Source organism: Scyliorhinus torazame, chromosome 28 (assembly GCF_047496885.1).
Source record: "Scyliorhinus torazame isolate Kashiwa2021f chromosome 28, sScyTor2.1, whole genome shotgun sequence".
In the NCBI taxonomy this organism is placed as follows: Eukaryota; Metazoa; Chordata; class Chondrichthyes; order Carcharhiniformes; family Scyliorhinidae; genus Scyliorhinus; species Scyliorhinus torazame.
In genome coordinates, this window is record NC_092734.1 from 14,180,591 (window position 1) to 14,203,769 (window position 23,179).

General features: G+C 43.5%; 1 protein-coding gene across 9 annotated transcripts in view; it reads right to left on the reverse strand.

The window, feature by feature from the left end:
* camk2g2 (calcium/calmodulin-dependent protein kinase (CaM kinase) II gamma 2) overlaps positions 1 to 23,179 on the reverse strand; it is a 480,776-nt gene that overhangs the window by 113,637 nt on the left and 343,960 nt on the right. For 8 of the 9 annotated variants that reach the window (XM_072491514.1, XM_072491515.1, XM_072491516.1 and 5 more), the window contains exons 6-9: positions 22,379 to 22,451; positions 19,942 to 20,044; positions 5,974 to 6,057; positions 5,424 to 5,518 (exon numbers count right to left, since the gene is read on the reverse strand). In XM_072491514.1, coding sequence (XP_072347615.1) covers positions 5,424 to 5,518; positions 5,974 to 6,057; positions 19,942 to 20,044; positions 22,379 to 22,451 — 355 coding nt within the window. Of the gene's footprint in view, positions 1 to 5,423; positions 5,519 to 5,973; positions 6,058 to 6,192; positions 6,682 to 19,941; positions 20,045 to 22,378; positions 22,452 to 23,179 lie in introns of those variants that run through there. The other variant, XM_072491521.1, reaches the window with a different exon arrangement.

The following is a 23,179-nucleotide window of genomic DNA, read 5'->3' on the forward strand; positions in this document are numbered from 1 at the left end:
ATGTCCTCCTGGTATGGGTATAACCACTTGACTGGCAGATGGAATGAGAGAAATGGGTCCACATTTTCTTTTTGTTGTTGTGGACCATTCTCCCCATTTTCCTTCACTCACAAACTTATTAAACATGACCGACCCGCTGAACATCAAGTCAACCGCTCCCCCATCAGTCACATAAATCTACCGAGAATGGAGCGTTAGTTGAGAAAAGAAGAAATAAGCCTCGTGTGGCAAATAGAAGAGACAAGAGCCTAGCGTAGAGTGTGCAACTGAGTTGGGAGTATATTGTGGTTTTAAGATGTTTGATACGGTCATTGGGTACAAGGATGGAAAAATGCAGCATTCCTGGACCTGAAATTCCAGCATGTTGACATCAATGTAGAGCAAAAAAAACTTTTTATCTTCAGAGAAATTGGAACCTAGGAAAATCCACAGATAAGCAGCAGGTGATTTGACTCTGTAATAACATGCTTGAGAAACAAGACTTGGATAGTCTAATTTGTGATTTCTCCATCAAGAGTTCTGATGAATGTGTTGGCCATATAGCCGGATGAGGCCGCAAGTTTCTCCTGGGTGAAGTGTAAAGGGAAGCATGATGGCAAAGGCTTGAGGGGAATAATCATGGAATTTACAGTGCAGAAGGAGGCCCATCAAGTCTGCACCGGCCCTTGGAAAGAGCACCCGACTTAAGCCCACGCTTCCACCCTATCCCGGTTACCCAGTAATCACACCTAACCTTTTGAACACTAAGGGCAATTTAGCATGGCCAATCCACTCAACCTGCACATCTTTAGACAGTGAGAGGAAACCCACACAGACACGGGGAGGAAGTGCAAACTCTACACAGACAGTCACCCAAGGCCAGAAATGAACCCGGGTCCCTAGAGCTGTGAGGCAGCAGTGCTAACCACTGTCCACCGTGCCACCCCCTCTTCCTTCAGATAGTTCAAATGATGTGATTATATTGTATTCACTGAGACAGTGAAGTCTGTTGACCGCTCATCATGCCCCACTTGCTGAGGTGCTTGGGATGATTTTCACCTGGAACTCTTCTGAGATCCAAATGGGAATGGACACGGGGGAAAAAGGACAACAATTAATGAATGTACTTATTTATATTCCATGTGAAACTGATGTCCATTTAAGTCAAAATAGTTCAAAGTCTAAGTGGGCAAATGGAGACACAATCCTTTGTGCGAGTATATCACAAAATGTTCATGTGAGAGAAACATTTTGCATTGGTTGAAAAACGAATTGAAAGGCAAATTCATGCGTCTTTCCCCAGCGTAGATATTTCTTCACCTTTTTCAAACAAGGGTTGTTGGTATGTGAGCAATAACTGCTCAAAAGAAAAAGTTGGAAAGTACTGCTGCCAGTGACACCCAATGCATTCATAGGACATTGCTCTGTTTGATATTTTAAACAGACGTTAACCCATTTCTTTTAAAATAGGTTATTGCCTGCATTACATTAGGAGAAAAAAGGAGGTCACACAAGTGTGCTAAATATCATTCACTAATCTCACCTATAGTCATTTCTAGATTTATATTCTTTTGGATTTCTTTTTTAAGTTTTCTGTCAGAATTTACAATGTGGGGATATCATTTCTGTCACTTCACTCTGTCTCTCAAGTCTCTGTCCAGCTTGACTTTTCTCTTGGGGTGGGGGGGTGGGGAGCATCAGTTTCACGTTCAGTGGCAAGAAACCATCATATTTCTCTCTCCCAAATTTTTTAGATTTCGGCACTGGTTGCTCTCAACATACTCGGAGGAAATGATGTTGCTACTGAGTGCAAATTGCCAATAACATTGGGAACAACTGGCAATAGTGCCAAACTGCTCACTGAAGGGCATTATCCATCAATGTGTCACCGAAGAGCCAGCCATGTGAGAGACTAAAGCACAGTATGGCTACAGTAACACCTGACTTAGTTAACTGGATATTCCCTGGCAACGGGATCAAAATCCTCCGGGAACGTTGTGCTGCTCTTAGGTTACAGATTCAACAGTTTTAGGTTGCTCTTCTTCTTAAAAATGACTCTGGCCCCTTTCATTACACCCAATAATTGTTTTCATCAACTGCAAATGAGTAACTGGAATACATGCAAGGCCAGAGTGCATCACTGCACTTGAGTGCAGTGAAGACAAATGGTAATTAAGGTGCTAATTAAGTAAGAAAATTGAGAGAGATTGCAAATCACAAGGAGGTTGCTTTGTGGAGATATTGGGTCTTTGCCACACACAATCCGGAGCTGTGTGTGCACCTCATCTCAAAAAACGTTATCGCTCTAAGACGGTTCTGGGTATGGGAAATGTGTCATGAAAGAGAGCTGGCAAAAGATTGGGTTGTTAATTTTGGGAAAGAGGAAACTTTGGGAATGACATGACAGAAGGTTTTAAGACTCTAAAGGGAGAGGCAAATGGTCAACAATATTGAAGCGTTTAAATACAGTTAACAATTACAATATTCCGAATGAGAAGAGCAGCCAGCAGGATCTTTGCTGATGGCAGTTGAATGGTGGGAGAGGTTATCCCTGCATCATCACTGAAGCACAGAGTACAAGTAGGTTCAAAAGGCATCTAGTGATGGTTCTAGAGAGAGTGGATTGAGCAGATTTGTGGAGTTGACATTCATTAAATTGTATGTGCCTGTTCACTCTAATGGTCTAGCCCTCTTGTTAAAAAAAAGTGTTAAAATTAATTGAATGGCAATCTAACCATTTGGGAATCAGAATAATTTATGCATATCATATTACACCAAACGCTTACATTTTCATTTTTGTCATTCTAATTCACTATCAAAACATTAATACACAATTGTTCAGTGTCTGTCAGATGAATACAATGGCAGGTAATTTTAGAAGTGTATTTTACTGCATTTAAGAGGAATACATTGTTTTTTTTTGCCACCGAGACGGTGCAACAATGATTATACGTGGCATTGGCAAAGTCAGATGAATCATTGTGCTGATGGATAATGACATTTTTCCAGTTTTTCATTGCAGAAGCGAAAATCTAAAACCCTGCAAGCTGCGCAGTTTTCTTTTAAGTAACTTGCCAATGGCAAAATGGACTCGATTATAGGGAAATTGAAACATGTATTGAAATAAAATTGAGTCAACTGCTCTGTGAAACGGTTGAGAGAGTCAAATATGAAATGAATACCCATGTTCTGGTGGGATAATGATGCAAGTTGTGCCTGGCTTGGCAGACTCACTCAGTAAAGCCACAAGATGGGTCATCCGGCAAATGGAGGAATTTCGCTCCAAGTAGGGTGACGTTCTTCTGAGGAATATTGTTAAGTGTAGGGTGGACAATGATCTCTACCCTGCATGTAACCATTCTACAGCTAACCTGACAGACACGGTGTGGTCTATTGTGACAATGATAGTGACAGGTCAATTAAGCTGTCAAGTAAAGCATATATGATCCTGGGCTTACTACACAGAGGCAGAGAGTACAGAGGCAATGCTAAGACCTCAACTGGAGTATTGTATTCAATTCTGGAACCACACTATGGGAAAGATGTGAAGTCCTTCGATCGAAAGAGTACAGGGATCGAGGGCTTGACTTCTGTGGAGAGACTGGAGAAGGTGGATTTGTCTTTAAAGCTGAAAAGATTAGGGAGAGATTTGATGCAAGTGTGCGCAAAAGGGATTTTGGTAGATTCAATAAAATTGAAATGAATGAAAATCGCTTATTGTCACAAGTAGGCTTCAATGAAGTTACTGTGAAAATCCCCTAGTCGCCACATTCCGGCGTCTGTTCGGGGAGGCTGGTACGGGAATTGAACTGTGCTGCTGGCCTGCCTTGGTCTGCTTTAAAAGCCGGCGATTTAGCCCAGTGTGCTAAACCAGCCCCTACTGTTTTCAGGAGGGTCAGCAATTGGGGCACCTCTCTAAGATAATTGACAGAACCAAAGGGAAGGTGAGGAAAATTGCTTTTACATGGTCCTGATTGTGCTGCAGATTCTAGTCACGTTCAAAAGCAAATTGGATGGTTACACGGAAAGGGAAAAAGAAAACTTACAGGACTAAAAGAAGTGGAACTAATTAGGCATCTCATTCAGTAGGCAGCACAGGTTCCGATGGGCTGAACGTTTCCATCTGAGCTGTAGGATCTAATGATCTCTTAGCATTAACGCCTCTCATTATAATGAGCGTAACACTGATCTGGCAAATTATTTCAAAACACGAGCAAACATTTGGTCAGAAATTTTACTTTGATCCCACCCACACAACTGCTTGCAATGAGATGGACTGACAACTTTAGAACAATTTGACAGCTGAGAGTTATAGTAAGTCTCATGATTGTATAATTTAGAAGGCTGCACATTTAAAATATGTTTTATTAGAAACTTGTAGACTTTATTTATGACAGCACGTAGGGCAACATGGTGGCGCAGTGGTTAGCACTGCTGCCTCACGGCACTGAGGTCCCAGGTTCGATCCTGGCTCTGGGTCACTGTCCGTGTGGAGTTTGCACATTCTCCCTGTGTTTGCGTGGGTTTTGCCCCCACAATCCAAAGATGTGCAGGCTAGGTTGATTGGCCATGCTAGATTGCCCCTTAATTGGAAAAAAATGAATTGGGCACTCTAAATTAAAAAAAAAAAAATTTGTGTCAGCAAGTGTGGAGACGTGACCAACTTCCCCATCGTTTCCAAACCATTGGAGCAGGGACTCATCCAATAGTCAGAAAAATAACTTATGGTTCAATCAGATTTAAAAGCACCAATTTCATAAGATGGTGTTCAATGTTTTACAAATTCATTCACAGGATGTGGGCTTCGTTGGCAAGACCAGCATTTATTGTCCATCCATAATAGCCCTTGAACTGAAGTGCCTCGCTCGGCCATTTCAGAGGGGCAGTTAAGAGTCAAGCACATTGCTGTGGGTTTGGAGTCACATGTAGGCCAGACCGGGTAAGAACGACAGATTTCCTTCCTTAAAAGGACATCAGCGAACCAGATGGGTTTATAACAACAATCAATGATAGTTGCCAGGGCGGCACGTGGCATACTGGTTAGCATTGCTGCCTATGGCGCTGAGGACCCGGGTTCGAATCCCGGCCCTGGATCACTGTCCGTGTGGAGTTTGCACATTCTCCCCGTGTCTGTGTGGGTTTCACCCCCACAACCCAAAAGATGTGCTGGTTAGGTGGATTGGCCGCGCTAAATTGCCCCTTAATTAAAAAAGATAATAATAATTGGGTACTCTAAATTTTTTTTAAATTTTTTATAAATGATAGTTGTCATGGTCACTATTACTGATGCCAGCTTCATATTCCAATTTATTAACTCAATTCAAATTCCACCAGTTGCCACGGTGGGAATTGAACCCACATTACCAGAGCATGAGCTGGGGCCTCTTGATTACTAGTCCAGTGACATTACCACTACAGCCACCATCTCCCCTGATTCCACTTACATCATAAGCACCAGCCTTAATTTGTTGATAAAGCTTATGCTGGTCCTCATCCCAGAATGGAGGATAGCCTACTAATAATATGTAGAGAATTACGCCTGAAATAAACAACAAATGAATAAATGTGTTAGTATTAATCTGTCAGACAGAATTCTCAGGTTACATTCAGCTGCCCCATTTCATATCCTTCACATCCCTGTCCACCTTTCACACTATTGACCAGCACAGAGCCAGCTGCACTGTATTCATAGCTCTCTCTAGTGGACTTGCCAAGAGCTCACAGAGCTCATTCAATGGGGGGGAAGCAAGCGTGTGAATGCAAATCAAATCACTGACTGTGCTTCAGTCCAATATGGAGGTGAACTCAATACGGGGCTTCCAAACAATTTTCAGATTTGCCTCAACTAGAATGTAAATCACTCCATTCTCCCACTGCAGCATTCAAAACATGAGAATTACATGGGCGTTACTGGTGACAGGGGTTTATGTTTGAAAACACCGGTTACCTTGAACCCACTGGGTTACAGTTCAAATAGTTAACTTTTTCACTCACCACATGCCCAGATATCAACTGGCTTTCCATATGGATCTTTTCTTAAAACCTCTGGGGAGAGATATCCAGGAGTACCTGCAAAACCTGTGGGGTAGAAATATCTAGGTGTGATTTCCTTTAACATTGGTTACACGCTGAAAAATTGCAACATTACAACACATCTGTTCGATGTAATATACTCCCATTCTACGCCCTCTCAGCATCTAATGCGACGATTACCTCTGGAACAGGCCCCTCAAGATGGGGAAAGCACCACATTTAGCAATCGTTGCATGTTCGATGAGAATTGCCGGCCTTTGACAAAATTTGTCTGATCTTCACCAATAACTTATGGAAGATGTCGTTCCAAACTCAGTGCTAACACCTTGACTAATATTTTGGTGTCCACATTAAGTAGAGAAATAGGGCGGTATGACAGGGTCTTTAGAATTTTTTTTAATAGAAGTGAAATGGATGCTTGCATCAATATCTCAGGCAGGGAACCCGAGTTACCGGGTCCTCACACATTCCCACTAACAACGGCGCCAGCTGTCCTGCAAACCTCTTGGAAATTCTACTGGGAACCCATCTGGCCCCAGGGCCTTACTTGTCTGCATCCGCCCAATTGCTGGCGTGACCTCCTCTGTGCTCAAAGGCCCCTTTAATAACCCTTTACACACTTCCTCCCCCACCTCAGGAAACTCTTAAGCCTTCCAAGAAATCCGATACACCCGACCTCCTGCCCGGCGCCGGCTCTGACCTGTAAAGGTTCTTATGGAACATTTCAAATGCTCCGTTAACTTTACACGGATCAGACACCAGGTCCCTGACCTGGATAATCTCTCGGGAGGCTGCCTACTGCCTCAACTGGCAAGCCAAGAGATTACAGGCCTTCTCCCAAGACTCATACATAACCCCGCCGCAGCTGTGGATAACACATCTTTAGCTTCTTCCTGCTAGCCAGGAGCTCTGGGGTTGGGTCATTCGAGTATGGTATCCATGCTGGATGCTGAATCAAACCTATTTCTAACATCAATTCTACTCAATGTGGAGCATGGTCTGAGATGACTATCACTGAGTATTCAGCTTTCCTCACCCCAGGCAGAAAAGACTTTCCCATCATGAAAAAAATCTTATCCTCGAATATACTTCATGTACTGGGGAGAAAAAATAAAATCCCTTAATCCCAAGGTGCATGAATCGCCACGGATCTGCCAACTCCCCCCATCTCCTCCATAAACGCCAACAGCACCCTTGCCACCCAAAAGGTAACATTCATGAAAAGATTGTTGGCTTAGACCGGTCCAATTTTGGTTTCAAGACCCAATTCATGTCTCCCGCCAGAATTAACTGATGCGCATCCAAGTCTGGTATTGTCACCAACAATTTTTTCATGAATGTTACATAGTTCCAGTTAGGGGTGTAAGCATTCATCAACACCCCTTCCAGCGTCCCAATGACAAAAGCATACCTACCTCCCTGAACTGCAATGACCCTCCATGCATGAAAAGGCACCCTTTTGTTAATTAAGATCACCACCGTCCCCCCAGCCCCTACTGTCAAAGCCCGAGTGAAACACCTGCCTCACCCAACCATTTCAAAGCCTAGTCTGATTCCTCACCCACAGGAGGGTCTCCTGCAGAAGCACCACATCGGCCCTTAAATTCTTCAAAGGAGAGAAAACCCCTTCATTGTTTCACCGGGCCCCCTAAACCCCTAACGTTCCACGTGTTTAGTCTGATTGGGGGTCACTCACTCCCCCTCCCTCCCAAGTCAACCATTTCCACTGCGAAGGGATTATTCCCTCCTTCTTCCAAGTTCCTAGAACTGAGGCTCACCCAAGATGGCCGTCAGCCCCACCTATAAGGTGGGACAAAGAAAAACCCCTGGTCAGTCAGCCATCTACACCCCCCACCCCTCCCTTTCCCCTAACCCAGAAACTGCCAGCTACCTCCCAACGAACAATGCTCTCTCTAACCATCCCCCTTCCTCGACCAAAAAAACCCTCTAGGCTCATCGAAACCTGTCCAAACATGTCTAACAGGCCACAACTCCTCTCCCCACCTCACTCCCGTTCACTAGCTAAGATCCAACTGCTAGTGAGGTAGCCCCCCCACAGCTACAAAAGAATAATCAAAACCAAAGCTGTTGAACTTCTGAACCTACCATCTTGAGCCATATATTATCCACATTACTGCCTTAATCATTACCCCCAAATTCTTTGCCCCCCATCACTCCCCGAACAGATACACTCCAATGCAAAACAATTGCAATTGAACTAAGTGCTTATTGCAGTAACTTTTCACAGTAACTTCGTTTGAAGCCTACTTGTGACGATAAGCGATTTTCATTTCATTTTTCATTTCATTGGGCCTTTCCAGGAGACAGTGATGAGTCACCCTCATTGCTGTAGGTCTGGAGACACATGTCAGCCAGACCAAGTATGGAGGGCAGATTTCCTTCCTGAAAGGGGATTACTGAACCAGATTTTTTTTTTTTTTTTAAATGAGAATTGGTGATAGTTATCATGGTCACTGTTACTTTTATATTCCATATTTATTAATTGCATTTAAATTCCACTAGCTGCTATGGTGGGATTTGAACTCGTGTCTGTGGACCATTAGCCAGGGCCTCTGGATTATGAGTCCAGCAATAATACCACAATGCCACTGGCTCCCCTTGGCATCAAGAAAATGAAGTAACTTACAAAGATGTCAGAAATGGTCAAGCTCCTGCAAGCAGCAGAGGGTGGTTGTGATTGCCAAGATGGTGGAATATCAATTCTGGGAAATTGAGCTCCACTCTTTTGGAATCATCAGCCAGTTGCTTTATTTTGGATGAAACAATCGACAGCCATGTGGCTGGATGAGACACATACATGAGAGCTCGATAATTCTCACTGTCGAAGGTTCGCTGGACTATTATGACTTCAATTCTAGGCATATTACTTCAGGAAAGATGTCAAAAAGCCTTCCTGAGGTGTCAGGGAAGATTCACCAGAAAACGGTATGAGAGAGGAGTGCCCTCAGCTACGCAAGAGACCAGAGAAGCTAGGATTGGTCTACTTAAGAGCTGAGAAGTCAGACTTGAGATTAAACAGTAGTTAAAATTACAAGGGGCTTTGATAGATCAGATAATTATTAGTTTCCATTGGTAGGAGGGTTGCACCTTATGGAGTGGGTGACCTGAAAGGGTGGTGAATCAGATTCAGTAATAACTGCCTTAGGTTTCAACTGCAATGCACCTATCCTGTGCAAGACACTAACTGAACTTGTACATGAAGACAAGCTCTGGGAGAGATCAACACACATGGGACTGTGTCCTAGAATCAGTCAGCCTCTTTAACATCAGAGGGAAATATATGGGGGTGATGAGCATCAGAGGTTAAGATATGATGGACTGAATGGGCTCATTCTGTCTTGTATCAGTCTATAAGTTAACGTATGAAAGCAGTCGATTTAAATAGAAAAGCTCGAGACACAGGGTCAAGAAAAGGTCTTGAGAATTGGATACTTGGCAAACTTGGATTATATTGTCAAACCTTTAAACTTGTCCATTACCTGTGAAAGCTCAAAGTACCACTAAATGATATATGCACACTAAAGCAATAGGTCATTAAGCTGTCAAGCAATGAGTAATAATCAGATTAAGCACTCCGCAGCTTTACAGGAGTCGTTAAATATTAATTAAACCCATTTAGTAATAAATGTGACCGGGTGGCAGAGTCAGAGAGGTGGATTTGATTCTGTGTTCAAAGTGGCAGCTTTGAACGAGCTGCCCCTAACCACAAGTGGCTGGAAATCAACAGAAATACACATTGTGCATTTTGAGGGGTTTTGATGGAAGAGGGGCAAGCTGCTTCAACTGGCAGGAGGACTGGGAACAGGAGGACTGGGAACCGGAGGGCTGGGAACCGGAGGGCTGGGAACCGGAGGACACAAATGAAAGACAATTGGGACAAGAACCAGGGCCGTGGCGAATGAGGGGATTTTTTAAAAAAAATAAACGCAGTGAAATGGTACGATACCGAATGTGCTGCCTGTAAGGATGACGGACGCCCGTTAAAAAAGCAACTTTGAAAGAGTAATTGGATAAATACTTGAAGGTGCTAAACCTAAGTGGAGAGGGCCATTGAACTGAATTGGTAGCTCTTTCAAAGAACCAGCAAATGTACAATAGGTCAGAAAATCTCATACCATGCTGCATGACTCTGCTTCTATTTCCAGAGAGGCATAGGGAAGGAAGAGGGGATGGAGAGGGGTTCCACCCTGCAGTGGCCTCTCTCTGATGGAGGACTAGAATTAGTAAGCAGAAACTATACACATCCATGCTTCAGTGATCCATGCAGGTGGTTCTTGAATCTACTGAACAAATATTGAAATGTGTATCTTTCAGAAACAAGCCGGAGGAGGTTTTTCAAACAATCAACTCTGCTCAAAGGTAGTTGCTTAGTGCGGGTGCATAGTGCTGGCAACCAGGAGTAGTGGCTGCCTGTATAACATAGGCCATATTTAATTAAAGGGGAACAGCAGGCTGCCAGAGACGAGGGGCTAGGGGGATAGAGAGTGGGACGGTTTGCCTTTCACTTAATGCGGAATTGTGTCTCCCTATCAAACCGCACACCTGACATTTCGGAAGAAAGCTGCTGCTTCATTCAAGGATTTGCCTTAACCAGTGCTCCCTCATGGAATCACTGAAGTCAATAGCATAGATACAGTTAAGATGAAGCTCGATAAACACGAGGGAGAAAGGAATAGAGCGTTATATTGATAGGGTAAGATGAAGGGTGGGGTGAAGGATGTGTGGAGCCTGGTGTAGGCCAGTTGGGCTGAATGGCTGGTTTGGGAGTTGCAAATTCTATGCCGCAAGAGCAGATTTAATCAGAACATTAACCATTACATTCTGCAGCTGAACATTGTGCTGTGTAAAACATGATGCACTTGTATTGTCTTGGTCATCATATTAAAGGCGTTAACCCATTTTTGGTTAATGCCTCTATCAAAATAGCATTTAGACTGTGATTGCTCCTGTTGAAGAAGGTTGTTCAACCCATTCCATTGTAAAACCCAATAGTTCATTAAGTACAAATGTTTTTTTTTGTTCCGTCCGGAAATCTATTCCACATATCAATGGAGAATTCCTCGGCATTCCTTTTTAATTTACCTTTTTGTGGTTACAAAATAGTTTCCCCTTCTTCTGCTCTTGAAAGTTAATTGAAAGTAATATTCTGGATTCACCTTGTGTATTTCCTGGAACTATCTGGAATCCCCCAACTCTTGGGCACCTTTACCGGCCAGAAAATGCCCACGTTTGTCTGGTCTTTCTTCATAACAACTTGCATTTAAAGTGTTGAAAAAACAAAAGTTAAGTTGCTAATCGTATATCAACTACATTGGTGGGATACACAGGTGAAGGGCATTGTTTAATGGATAGGGTGGCAGTGGCGTGGTGGTATTGTTGCTGGAGTAGCAATCCGGAGGCCCAGGGTAATGTTCTGAGGACCAACACAGATAGTGAAATTTGAATTCAATAAAAATCTGGAATTCTAATGATGACCATGAAATGATTGTTGTAAAAACCCATCTGGTTGACTAATGTCAGTTTGCCTGGTCTGGCCTACGAGCTTGTTTATTTGATTTTGTTTACTTGGTTACTCAATCTATCTCAAAATGAGGCAGCAGAGTGGTGAGCACTGCTGCCTCACAGTACCAGGGACTGGGTTTGATTCCAGCCTTGGGTGACCATCTGTGTGGAGTATTCACATTTCCCACGTTTGCGTGGGCTTCCTCCAAGTGCTCCTGTTGCCTCCCACAGTCCAAAGATATGCAGGTTAGGTGGGTAACAGGGATAGGGCTGGGGAGTGGGACTAGGTAGGGTGCTCTTTTGAGGGTCAGTACAGACTCGATGAGCTGAATGGCCTCCTTCTGCACTATAGGGATTCCATGGATTCTATAGATAGTGATCCAGTGACGCAGCATGATGTTCTTGAAGTAAAAAGAATCTGGAATTAAAAGTCAATGAGCGAATGAACCGCACAAGTGGATGAAGCGATATTATAAATAAGGGACATGCCCTGTCACCCGCCATTTTTATTCAATTTATTGATTTTATTAAAAGAGCATAAGAAGGGGACAATTGCGACACTGGGGATGTGTCAGGAGATCTAGGAGACCGAACAAAGTCAATCAACTCTATCAATAAGGAAAAGCTCAGTGTCTTGGTTTCTGCTTCATCAAATAGCTTGGATCCTGTCAACTCAAAGTGGTGCTTTAGAGAAGCGTAATTGGGCAAACGCAAGCTTGTTGACACCAGAGATCAATGACTCCTTTTTAAATTAAATTGTGTATACATACGAATTAGGTCAGACCTTCGAGCCTACTCCACCATTCAATAAGGTAACCGTTGATCTGACCCACCAACTTTTTCTTTCATAAATTTAGCGTACCCAATTCATTTTTCCCAATTAAGGGGCAATTTAGCGTGGCCAATCCACCTAGCCTGCACATCTTTGGGTTGTGGGGGCGAAATCCACGCAAACACATGGAGAATGTGCAAACTCCACACTGACAGTGACCCAGAGCCGGGATCGAACCTGGGACCTCGGCGCTGTGAGGCAGCAGGGCTAACCCTTCACCCACCAACTTTGATAACCTTTCACCCCCTTGTTTATCAAGAATCTTCAGGCTTTGCCTTGAAAACATTCAAAGGCTCTGCTTCCTGGTCTTTTGAGGAAGAGAGTTCCAGAGACTCATGGTCCTGAGTGAATAAAATGCCTCTCATCTCAGTCTTGAATGAGTGACCCCTTATTTTTAAAACAGTGACCCCCTAGTTCCAGATTCTCCCACAAGAGGAAACATCCTTTCCACATTCACCCTGTCAAGACCCCTCAGAATTTTCTAGGTTTCAATCAAGTCGCCTCGTACTCTTTCAAACTCCAGTGGAGGCAAGCCCAGCCTGTTTCAGCTTTCTTCATTGACTATCACAATTGCGGGAGCTCATGTCTGCATTCCGTCATATGGTATAATATTCAATGCTCAGACATCTTTTTCCATGCAGTACAAATTATGCCAGGCTCCTGGTCTGTACTATATTGCATTGTAAGCTGCATGCCATTCAACATACACCAGTTTTTATTCATTCATTAGACATGGGTGTCGCTGACAAGGGCAGAATTATTTGCAAACCCTCATTTGCCCTCGGAAAGATAGTGGTGATAATTCATCGGCTTGCTAAGCCATTTCAGCGGGTAGTTAAGAGTCAACCATATTGCCAGGCAAAAGCAGCAGATTTTATTCCCTTTTGGACACTAGTGAACCAGATGTGGGTTTTTTTACAACAACCTGGTAGTTTCATAGCCACCTTGGCTGATGCAAACGTTTCATTCCAGAATTATTTAATTAATTGAATTTAAATTCTCCAGCTGCCTTTGTGGGAATTGAACTCGTCTCCAGATCATTAGTCCAGCCGCTGAAGTAGTAGTCAGCAACTACCCAACCATGTTGGGTGCTACCGTACCCAACATGGGCATGATGGTCTAATCTTGCCATTAAGCTGAAAGTGCAAAGCTCTGAACCGCTCTGAACTCTGTTCAAGTAATTGCTGCTTCAGCTCCCACCATTAGCGATGTGTTTTGACTGTTTTACCAGATGGAATATGGTGCATTCAGCACAGTTAGTGTTGGCCAAAGCTCCCATGGTGCTACTACTACAATGAGTTAGAATCCTATTTCCATGCCTGGGCCTGTGATGGCATAACTAGCCAATGACCAGTACTTTGCACGCCGTCAACTTGCAGGGGCACTGAGTCCTGTTGTCAGCGGTAGCTTCACTTGAACACTCGTGTGCTCATTGTCAGTGTCTTCAATGAGTAACACTAGATTAAAAATAAAAGTTCTGTCAAGCATTCAGCTGCACAACTGTTGTGACAAGAGAGGGAGTATTAAATTAAATGTTTCTTTGCAAAAATATGACAACTGGTTTAAATCCAGTTAATTGAGCAGTGAGGAAAGACTCACATTTATATAATGTATTATCCCATGTCAGAAACACCTTAAAACACTGAATTAGTGCAGAGCCTGGCACCATTGGCAACTATTATTCATTTCACACACAATGATCCCACAATCACAGGAATGTGGAGAGGAGAATGTTGGCTAAGATACAAGATGAATTTGCTGTTCTTAGCGGAGTGCTGTCAATGGGATCCATGCAAAGCAAGCAGGTGAGGCTTTGGTTTCATGCCTCGGGCAAAGGGGGGTGCCTCAGACCATGCAGCGACACCTCAGTACTGCATTCCTGGGTCAGTTTAGATCAGATACCCAAGAACAGGTTCAGAACTCGAGCTTCTGGAGTCAGAGGCAACCCTGATTTCAACTGGCCCAGGCTGAAACTCAAAGGCCCCATTTACGAATGTTCATTACAGGCAGAGTAATATGTCTGATGCCAGAGCATACCAGAAAATCAGGAGCATGCTTCCCGAGATATCCCATGTATTAAAACTCATGGAGGTAGTTCCTGTGCTCTGTACCCTTTGGGAGTATCCCTGGTTGGCCCTTTGCATTCGCTCAGGGTGGATGTGGTGACTTGAAGTGTTCATGACCAGTGGCTGGTTCACGGACTGATATAAATGGAATTGTACTGTGCCATGGTGGATTGAAATGGGATAGTACTGTGTCATGGGCTGATAGAAATGGGATGGTACTGTGCCATGGCGGATTGAAATGGGATTGTAGTGTGTCATGGGCTGATAGAAATGAGATAGTACCATGGCATGGGCTGATAGAAATGGGATAGTACCGTGCCATGGTGGATAGAAATGGTATTGTAATGTGCTGTGGGCTGATAGAAATTAGGTTGTACCTTGCCATGGCTGGTAGAAATGGGATTGTACTGTGCCATGGGCTTGTGGAGGTGAAACCCACGCAGATATGGGGAGAATGTGTAAACTCCACACGGGCAGTGACCCGGGGCCAGGATTAAACCCGTGTCCCTGATGCCGTGTGGCGGCAGTGCTAACCACTGCGCCACTGTGCCGTCCCTACGGTGGCAAGTTTATGGATAGGAATAGCTCAGCTGCTCCAAAAAACTTGCCCGACACTCTGGTGCTGCCTTCAGGGTTACAATTCACAACACCAGCTCCCCCAATACCAACAGCGTAACCACTTTGGAGAGGCCAAGAAAGCAGATGCCAAAGCCAAAGCCACGAGAGTGAAAAGAAAATATGGATGACATTTTTGTGTGAGCTCCATTTGCTTCTTCCTAGCAAGTGGCCTATCAGCTATTTGTAATATTTTGAACTGTTGGGAGGGATCGACTAACTTTATGTGAACCAAGTTGTGAACTTCTCTCATCTTCAGGGCTCAGCTACTCAGAGTCACAGGGGAATCTCGCCATTGCCAAGATATTAATTATGGTTTTAATTCATATTAATGCTTCTAATTTCAGTTAGTGCCTTTAATTAAGTTACAAACAGAGTAAGCCTATTAACTCTGGGTCACATTATACAGAAATATAACTCCTTCATCGTTAATTTTCATATAAGAAGATTGTCGAGAGATTTCCTTTTAGGAATAGTTGGAAACCTTTTCAATTTCTTCTGCAAATGGTGCATCGACTCGTGGCTCTCCTGTGGAGCTGTTTGTTGTGAGTCAGGGGATATAGTGATTTGAAATGTGACAGGGTCTATCCCAATGAGTAGTCTCTGCCACTCAGTCCGATCCCATTCCCTCCACCATCGCCAAATAGTGGCTGCAGCATGTACTATCAGCAGGGTGCGCTGCATCAACTCTTACAACACCTCCCAAACCCAAGGCCTTCACCACCCAGAATGGCAAGGGTGGCGGGTGAAAGGGAACACCACCACGTCAGTGTTACCTCCCAAGAGTTTGTTCATTGTCGCTGGGTCAAATTCCTGGAACACCCTAAAAACCTTGTGGGTGTAGCTTCATCCCAGGGTAGGGTTGCCAACTGAGATTAAATCACACGGTTACCCAATGCTCCAGCATTACTCAGCCAACACATCCATCCTTATGACACACTGCCTTCCTGTGCCAATTGGAAAGCTAAGAGACTCATTACTCAATTGCCTGACATTCAGGGATGTGGGTGTGACTGGCAAGTCCAGCATTTATTGCCCATCCTTGATTTCCCTTGAACTGAGTGGCTTGCTAGGCCATTTCAGAGGAGATTTAAGAGTCAGCCACATTACTCTGGATATGGAGTCACAGGTAAGGGCAGCAGATTTTCTTCCTGAAAGGTCATTAGTGAACAAGATGACATTGGTTTCACGATCATCATTCGACTTCTAATTCCAGGTTTTTTTTATTGAATTCAAATTTTACCATCTGCCGTGGTGGGATTTGAACCCAGATCCTCAGACTCGCTGGGTCTCTGGATTTGATTTTGTTTGATTTGATTTGATTTATTGTCACATGTACCAAAGTACAGTGAAAAGTATTTTTCTGCGGCCGAGGGACGTACACAGTACATACATAGTAGACACAAGAATAATCAACAGAGAATATTGACAAATGGTACATCGACAAACAGTGATTGGTTACAGTGCGGATCAAGGGGCCAAACAAAGCAAATACATGAGCAAGAGCAGCACAGGGCATCGTGAATAGTGTTCTTACAGGGGACAGATCAGTCAGAGGGGCAGTCGTTGATTACCAGTCCAGTGACCAGGCGCCAACGTCTCCCCAAAGCAGTGTGGCTGCAGCGGTTCAATGATTTTCACCTAGATTGCGGTCTCAATGGTGGGCGGCTATCTTGAACCACCCCAGGTCACCACCACCATCTCAGGGAAAAAGGGCTACGCAATAGATGACATCCTGCAAAGGATAATAAAAAGGGCAGCACAGGAAAACCCACTGCAAGAAATAGTCTCTGGGGAAAGGTAGGCAATGATTGACTGATTGGGGCAGTTATTCAATTAAATTGGTCAAATATCCCTGACAACAGTGTATCACACCAGTGCAAGGCTGTTGTAGATTTGGTGGATATTCTATTCTGATGCAGTGGAATCTTAAACAGGAAAATCCGGTGATGAAATAATGTGATTTAGAGGTCACTTATTCATGTTGCTACAGGGTGCAAATGTTTGTTTTCAATTAGGTTAAGCAGCTGTAAACACTTATTTCTGCTACCCAGCTTGCAACCTTGTTAAAATGGTTCTCTCAGACGCCAGAAGTCTGTCTGACTGGATGCTTTTAGTTAATAGTTCAGCTGCAAGGTATCCAGATGTCAATTCTGGCAAAGACAGCTGGACTTGCATCTAGCCCAGACTGCAGCTGGCTGCAAGGGTCCTGTTTGAGATGAATGGGCGATTTCTGGTGGGGGCTGGGCCAATGAGGTAAAGTACTAAATGGCTCTGAATTAGCAGTCTCCATCAAGCAAAGGGTAAGGACCACATGGAATTATATTCCTGCTCGGGTTCACTGATAAACGTGACATCCAAGCTGGATTCATACTGGACTAGAGACACTTGACTCCAGCTCTGTCCCTGAATCTAGTAACAAACCTACTCGGATGGCCTGAGTGACCATTGTAAACGGAGGTGCAACCAAGTGAACTGCAACACATTGCTCTTACAGTGTGGCTGAAAAATATTGTAACATGAATGCTGGTCTGCTACTGCTATGTTCGTACGACGAGAAAAGTTTAGAGCGGGATGTCTAGTTTGGCTGTTCATTCAATGGTCCCCCGAGATACAGAATGGAGAAATAAAGAGCCTCCTATAGCAGATCCTAGTGGGCAGGCTATCATCTGGACCTCATGGCCACAATCACATTTCGGTGGTCCCTCATCTTCTACTGGTGGAACAGGCGGCCGTTGGGTCCCTGCCCTGCGGGGATACGGTGGAGCACTGACCTCTGTCTTCGGGAGAGTTCAAAGTCAAGATCCTCTGCTGCTGGGTCAGCGATGGGGGTGCAGGTTCTCTGTGGCACAGGCAAATGCGGTTAACGTATTGCAGGTCCATTTGACTTCAGAAAAAGGGAAATGGTTAAACGTTTGATGCAAAGCTAACAGAAGGCCTACGCAGCAAACGGTGACTTCTCTTTCTCAGTGCCAATGGGTCTGCAGTGCATTGGCAACATTGAGTATTCCTAAAAGGATCACACAGCAACACATGTCCTCAAGTTCCAAAAGGGCACACGTCCAGTAGTATGGAATGTTTAAAAAAAACATTTTATGTAAAACGTACCTGAGGCCAAGTGAATCTGATTTACTAATTCTCCTTGTGACAGTATTTATTTTCAGGATGTAGGTATATAAAGGTGAAGTTATTGTTTATTTCACTAGAATTACTGGGACTTTAGGCCACCTTGTTGGTTTCTGTTGGGCTTGTAGCCATTGAAGTTTGGAAGATGACAGGCAAACTTATTGAAACATACATGATACTGAGGGGACTTGACAGAGTGGATGCTGAAAGACGTTTCCCCTTGTGGGAGAGGTTGGAACAAGGGGACACAGTTCAACAATAAAAGGCCTTCCATTTAAGACAGATGAGGAGAAATTCCTTTTCCCAGAGAGTCATGGGTCTTTGGAAGTCTCTTCCCCAGAGAGTGGTGGAAGCAGGGTCAAATAATATATTTAAGGCAGAGGTACAGTTTCTTCACTAACAAGGGAGTCAAATATATAGATATATTGGATTATAAACATTTGGCAATTTAAGGGTTAAAAGCCTGAGTAGAATATGTTTGACTGCAGTAGTCACACTTTTAAAAATAACCTTGTTTTGCAAGACCAGAAAGCTTATAGAAGCCAGAGGTAAATTGCCCACCGTAAAAGCCTGAGCTAATGCACTGGTGTTTGACTAGGGGTGTCACTGGGGAGTTAATGTGTTTTCAGGTTTGGGAGATGATGCCATTGCTGAATGGGGCCAAGGCATTTTGAGAATGATTTTGAGTTGAGTTCTGATCTAGCTAACACAGTATACACGTAAGGTATTTTGTTCTCACAGTAGGATGGTTAAAAAAATTTAATAGTATTTCAAGCAGTGCAGACTTGTCAGAGGACAAGGGGAAGTTGAAACAAACCAGTTGAACTGCTTTTTGGAGACATCCAGCCAGAATCTGGATTGAGAGCTGTATGTTTTTTATTTCTTGTTGTTTAACTGGGAATAGAGATATTAATTAAGGGTATTATATTTACTGTATTGAGTAATATTGTTTAAGGGGTAATTGTAAGCTATTTTTGGATGTGATGTTCAAGTATTTAATGTTGTGGTAATGCTAAAGTTTTGTTTTAAAGTACGGAATCCCCTTTCTTCATGCAATTACTCCTGGAGCGAAGTAGTTTAACCGCACATTCTTACAAAATAAAATAAAATATTGGGGTTTCGGCCCAGTATCCTAACCATTGTTGGGGTCTGTTCTGGGATTGTAATGGTGGTAGGTAGGAATGTGGAGTTGAGGCCACAGTCAGATCAGCCATGTGGGACTGAATGGCCTATTCCTGCTCCTAAATTGGATGTCCGCATATATGTCCTTGCTCAATGTACAGTGAGTGATTAATGGTTACTTTTATCTCAATTTTTTACAGATCCATAGAATAGTACAGCACAGAAGCAGGCCATTCAGCCCATCAAGTCTACACCATATCGCTATACTCTACTAAGATTCTTTTGCCTGCATGCGTGTCCTGTCAAAGATCTTACTTCGTGTTACCACCTTTCTTGCGTCACCCTTTTCTATTATAAATGTCTGTGCCTGTATCTTTAATGGAAAATGCCGATGTAAATTTTACACACTGTAATTGGACCTTCTGTCCAGTGGTGATGCCCCTGAGCCTTGGTTTGAGCCTTCCAGCAACTCACCCTCCATTGCAGAGACCTTTTGGTTCCCACCAGCTCCACATCCAAAATTGTATGCCACTGCATATTGACTGAAACTAGACAAGAGCATTGCACATGTACTGTAACCCTCAGTGGCAGCTCATTAGGTTCCACGTCCTACTGCTACGGATCCATAAAAGTTCAGGGTCTTACCAAACCATGCCTGCTGGTCTCCTTGTACTTCGATTGCCAGTCCGAAATCGGCCAGCTTCACTGCTGCGCTTTTACACTTACTCGCAAGCAGCAGGTTCTCTGGCTTTGGGGGCGGCGAAACAAAGCAGTTATAAGAAAATTATGAAATTAATAAGAAAAGTAATTAATGACAAGTCAAAAACACAAAGCAGGAGCTGTGATACTTATTAAATATTTGTCGACAGTTAACATTTGAGCATCACATCTTAAAAAGGACTCAATCTTTCAATGAGCACAATGCAAATGTCACCCGTACGCTCGGCCAGGCTGTTCCTTCGATCTGTACATTTCTAGAGGTTTAATTGCTGAATTGTGAACTATAGTCGGGCTGAATTTTTGGCCCATTTATGAAACGCTGACGGGTTTTTTAATTTAATGTTCAGCCCAGCCTAGGCCTGCTCAGATTCTCCCCTCACCAGCAGGAAACTGAGGATATTGTGGTGCCTGGGATGGTTAACCCCCCCCCCGCCCCCGACCCCATCTTGGATCTGGGCAATGTCCCATCCTGTGGCCGGACTGTGAACGATCAATGTCCAACAATGCCCTTGCAACAAACGAAGCATCGAGGAAGAATTCAGCTTTGAACTCCTGCAAAATAAAATTGGGTTACACACTGACCAGTGTTGCAGCAACCGCAACTGATGGCTTCATCACAATTACTGCCAGCATCTAACCCTTTGAGTGCTAAATGCCTTTGTGGGGATTTTAGAATCGACGCCTACCAATTACTCCCCGGAGAAGTGGAGCTGTTTCATGAGGAACAGCGCTAACGTAGCAATCTAAACAGCACAATTCCACAAGACCCCCCCCCTCCACAAAGTTCAATGCAACTGAAGTCCTCAAAGGGTTAATAATATGAGACACAAAGGCTCTGTCAACGTCAAATGGGTGCAAAGCCAGCACATGCACGCTAGGGGGCACAGCAGTTATGCATTTGTACAGGCAGCCTTGGAAACTGATTCAGAATTGGAATGTTAGCTCGCATGATTTTGCAAAGCAAATGTCATCTTATTGCTGAATAATGTACAATGCAAAATACAAATAAGATTCCCGGGGTACTTTGAAGTGCTTTCTGCAACTTAATATCATAGGGATGTTTCCAGAAATATTACCTTTCAAATGTCCAAAAATATGAATTTACACTCATTTCTGATCTTTCTGCAACAAACAGCTTATGTGACGAATTTTAAGTATTTTTGATAACTATACCCTGTTATGATTCAGTGTTCATCAGCCCCACTCTCAAGGCTACATTGCTCATTTGATATAAAACTGATTTTAAAAACTGCCTCACAGTTAAGCAGCACCTTGACACATCACTCGGAATGACCTTAGAAGCACAGTGACAAGTGACAACTCTGTGTACGCACGACAATTTTTTTCAAACAAATAGCAAATAAACCCAAGGGAGAGTATAATATGGGTTTTGGCTGCTGCGGGGAGGAATGTTGGCCGGGAAATCTTCTTTGGAAAATGGCATGCTTCAATCTGAACTGTAGTGCAACATCTGATTTGAAGGATGGTACCCCTCAATCAGCTCAAACTGTATGGAAGTGGAATAATAGATTTGTTACAATAATAGTTGACTTGAAAGATAATAATGTATACTTTTCATTGGCCTGTCATCAATTCCCTGCGAGTCACATCGAATCTAAAAGCACCTCACAGCATTCATTTTCTTAATTCTTGGCTATGGAGATTGATATTTATTCCTTTTGATAGGCAGTGAATAAATCCAGCAAATCCAGCTACCTTTGAATATATGCAACACATGTTTTAGATAAAAGCACATCAACTAACTTTAGTTGGCACGACAGTGTTGGTCTGTGCTTCAATAATATGCCAATAAAGCGGCAAGGTCAAAATGAATAGAATTTGAACAAATCGATTTAAAAGACGTGGGATATGCATAAAATAAGCTCCCAGGTCTCTTGTGACAGCACGTCGAGAAATCAGAAGCCAAACTTCCTAGTTCTGCTGTGGCGCTGCTTCCATGACTGTTAAATAAAGAAGGGGCTGTTAGGAGATTTAAAACCCATTGGAGACTGCCCGACACACCATCAGAGGGAAGGTGATAGGATAGCCCCCCCCCCCCCCCCTGATATATGCTGCTAATTGCAGCAGTGTGAAATAAAAGCCCAGGGCCCAGGCCCAACAGGAAAGTGGATCGACCACTGCTATTGATTTTGAAGTGAGCAAGAGGCATTGAGCAAGTATTCTAGGTCAGCCAGCCTGCTGGTTGTAGTCAGCTGTCTGTCATGAATTATAACTCATTGGGCCTTTGGGATGGTAACAATACCCGCGCAGGAGATTTCAAGCCAAGAGTTCTGAACAACGCGAGGCAACAGACAACAAGTGAGGTGGTTACATTCCCGTGTCTTTATCAGCAGATACTGACCTTGAGGTCTCTGTGCACTATGTCATGTTGGTGAATGTGATTAACACTTTCTAGAATCTGATGAATACATTGACTGTAAAACAAAAAGGGTCAGGAGATGAAGGGGAGGCAGAAAAGAAGGGAAGGCGATGGATGGAGAAAAGGGTGAGGGGCAAGGAAAGGGATGTGGAGGAGAAACCAGAATATTCATGAATGTCAAGATAGTGCAAAGACAACAAACTCTCAGTGGGCATTAAAGAACAGTACACATGACTCTTGGTCTTAATAGGAAAACATTGATATCTGCAATATATATTCCATAACAAACCCACCGAGAGGCCAGTCTGCACAGCCATAAGAAAACAACTGTACAATTACAAGGTTCCCGTAGAATTATCAATCTTTTATTCATTGCACATAGCTATCCGTTCGCTGTTCCAAGGCAGAAAGAGGCTGCAAATATAACAGCTCTGCTATTTTCAGACATTTCTTTCATATTGCACTGCACACTTCACACCTTTCTTTATGTATGGACCATCATACCTTCCCCTTTGAGAAGACCGCAGACGGCCAAAACTTTGCAGAATATCACCAACATGGTGTCAAAGCAGGTTTTGAGGAGGACGCAAAAAAGCAGCGAGACAGGTTGGGTGGGTGCACGAGAATGTGGCAGGTGTAATGTATCATTAAATGTAAAGATAAATAGAAAAGCAGGATACTCTTTAAACAATGAGAAACTTGGGATGTAGAGAGACCTGGGTGTACTTGTTCAGAAATTAGGGAAGCAAATGATACGTTAGCCTTTATTACAAAGGGATTGGA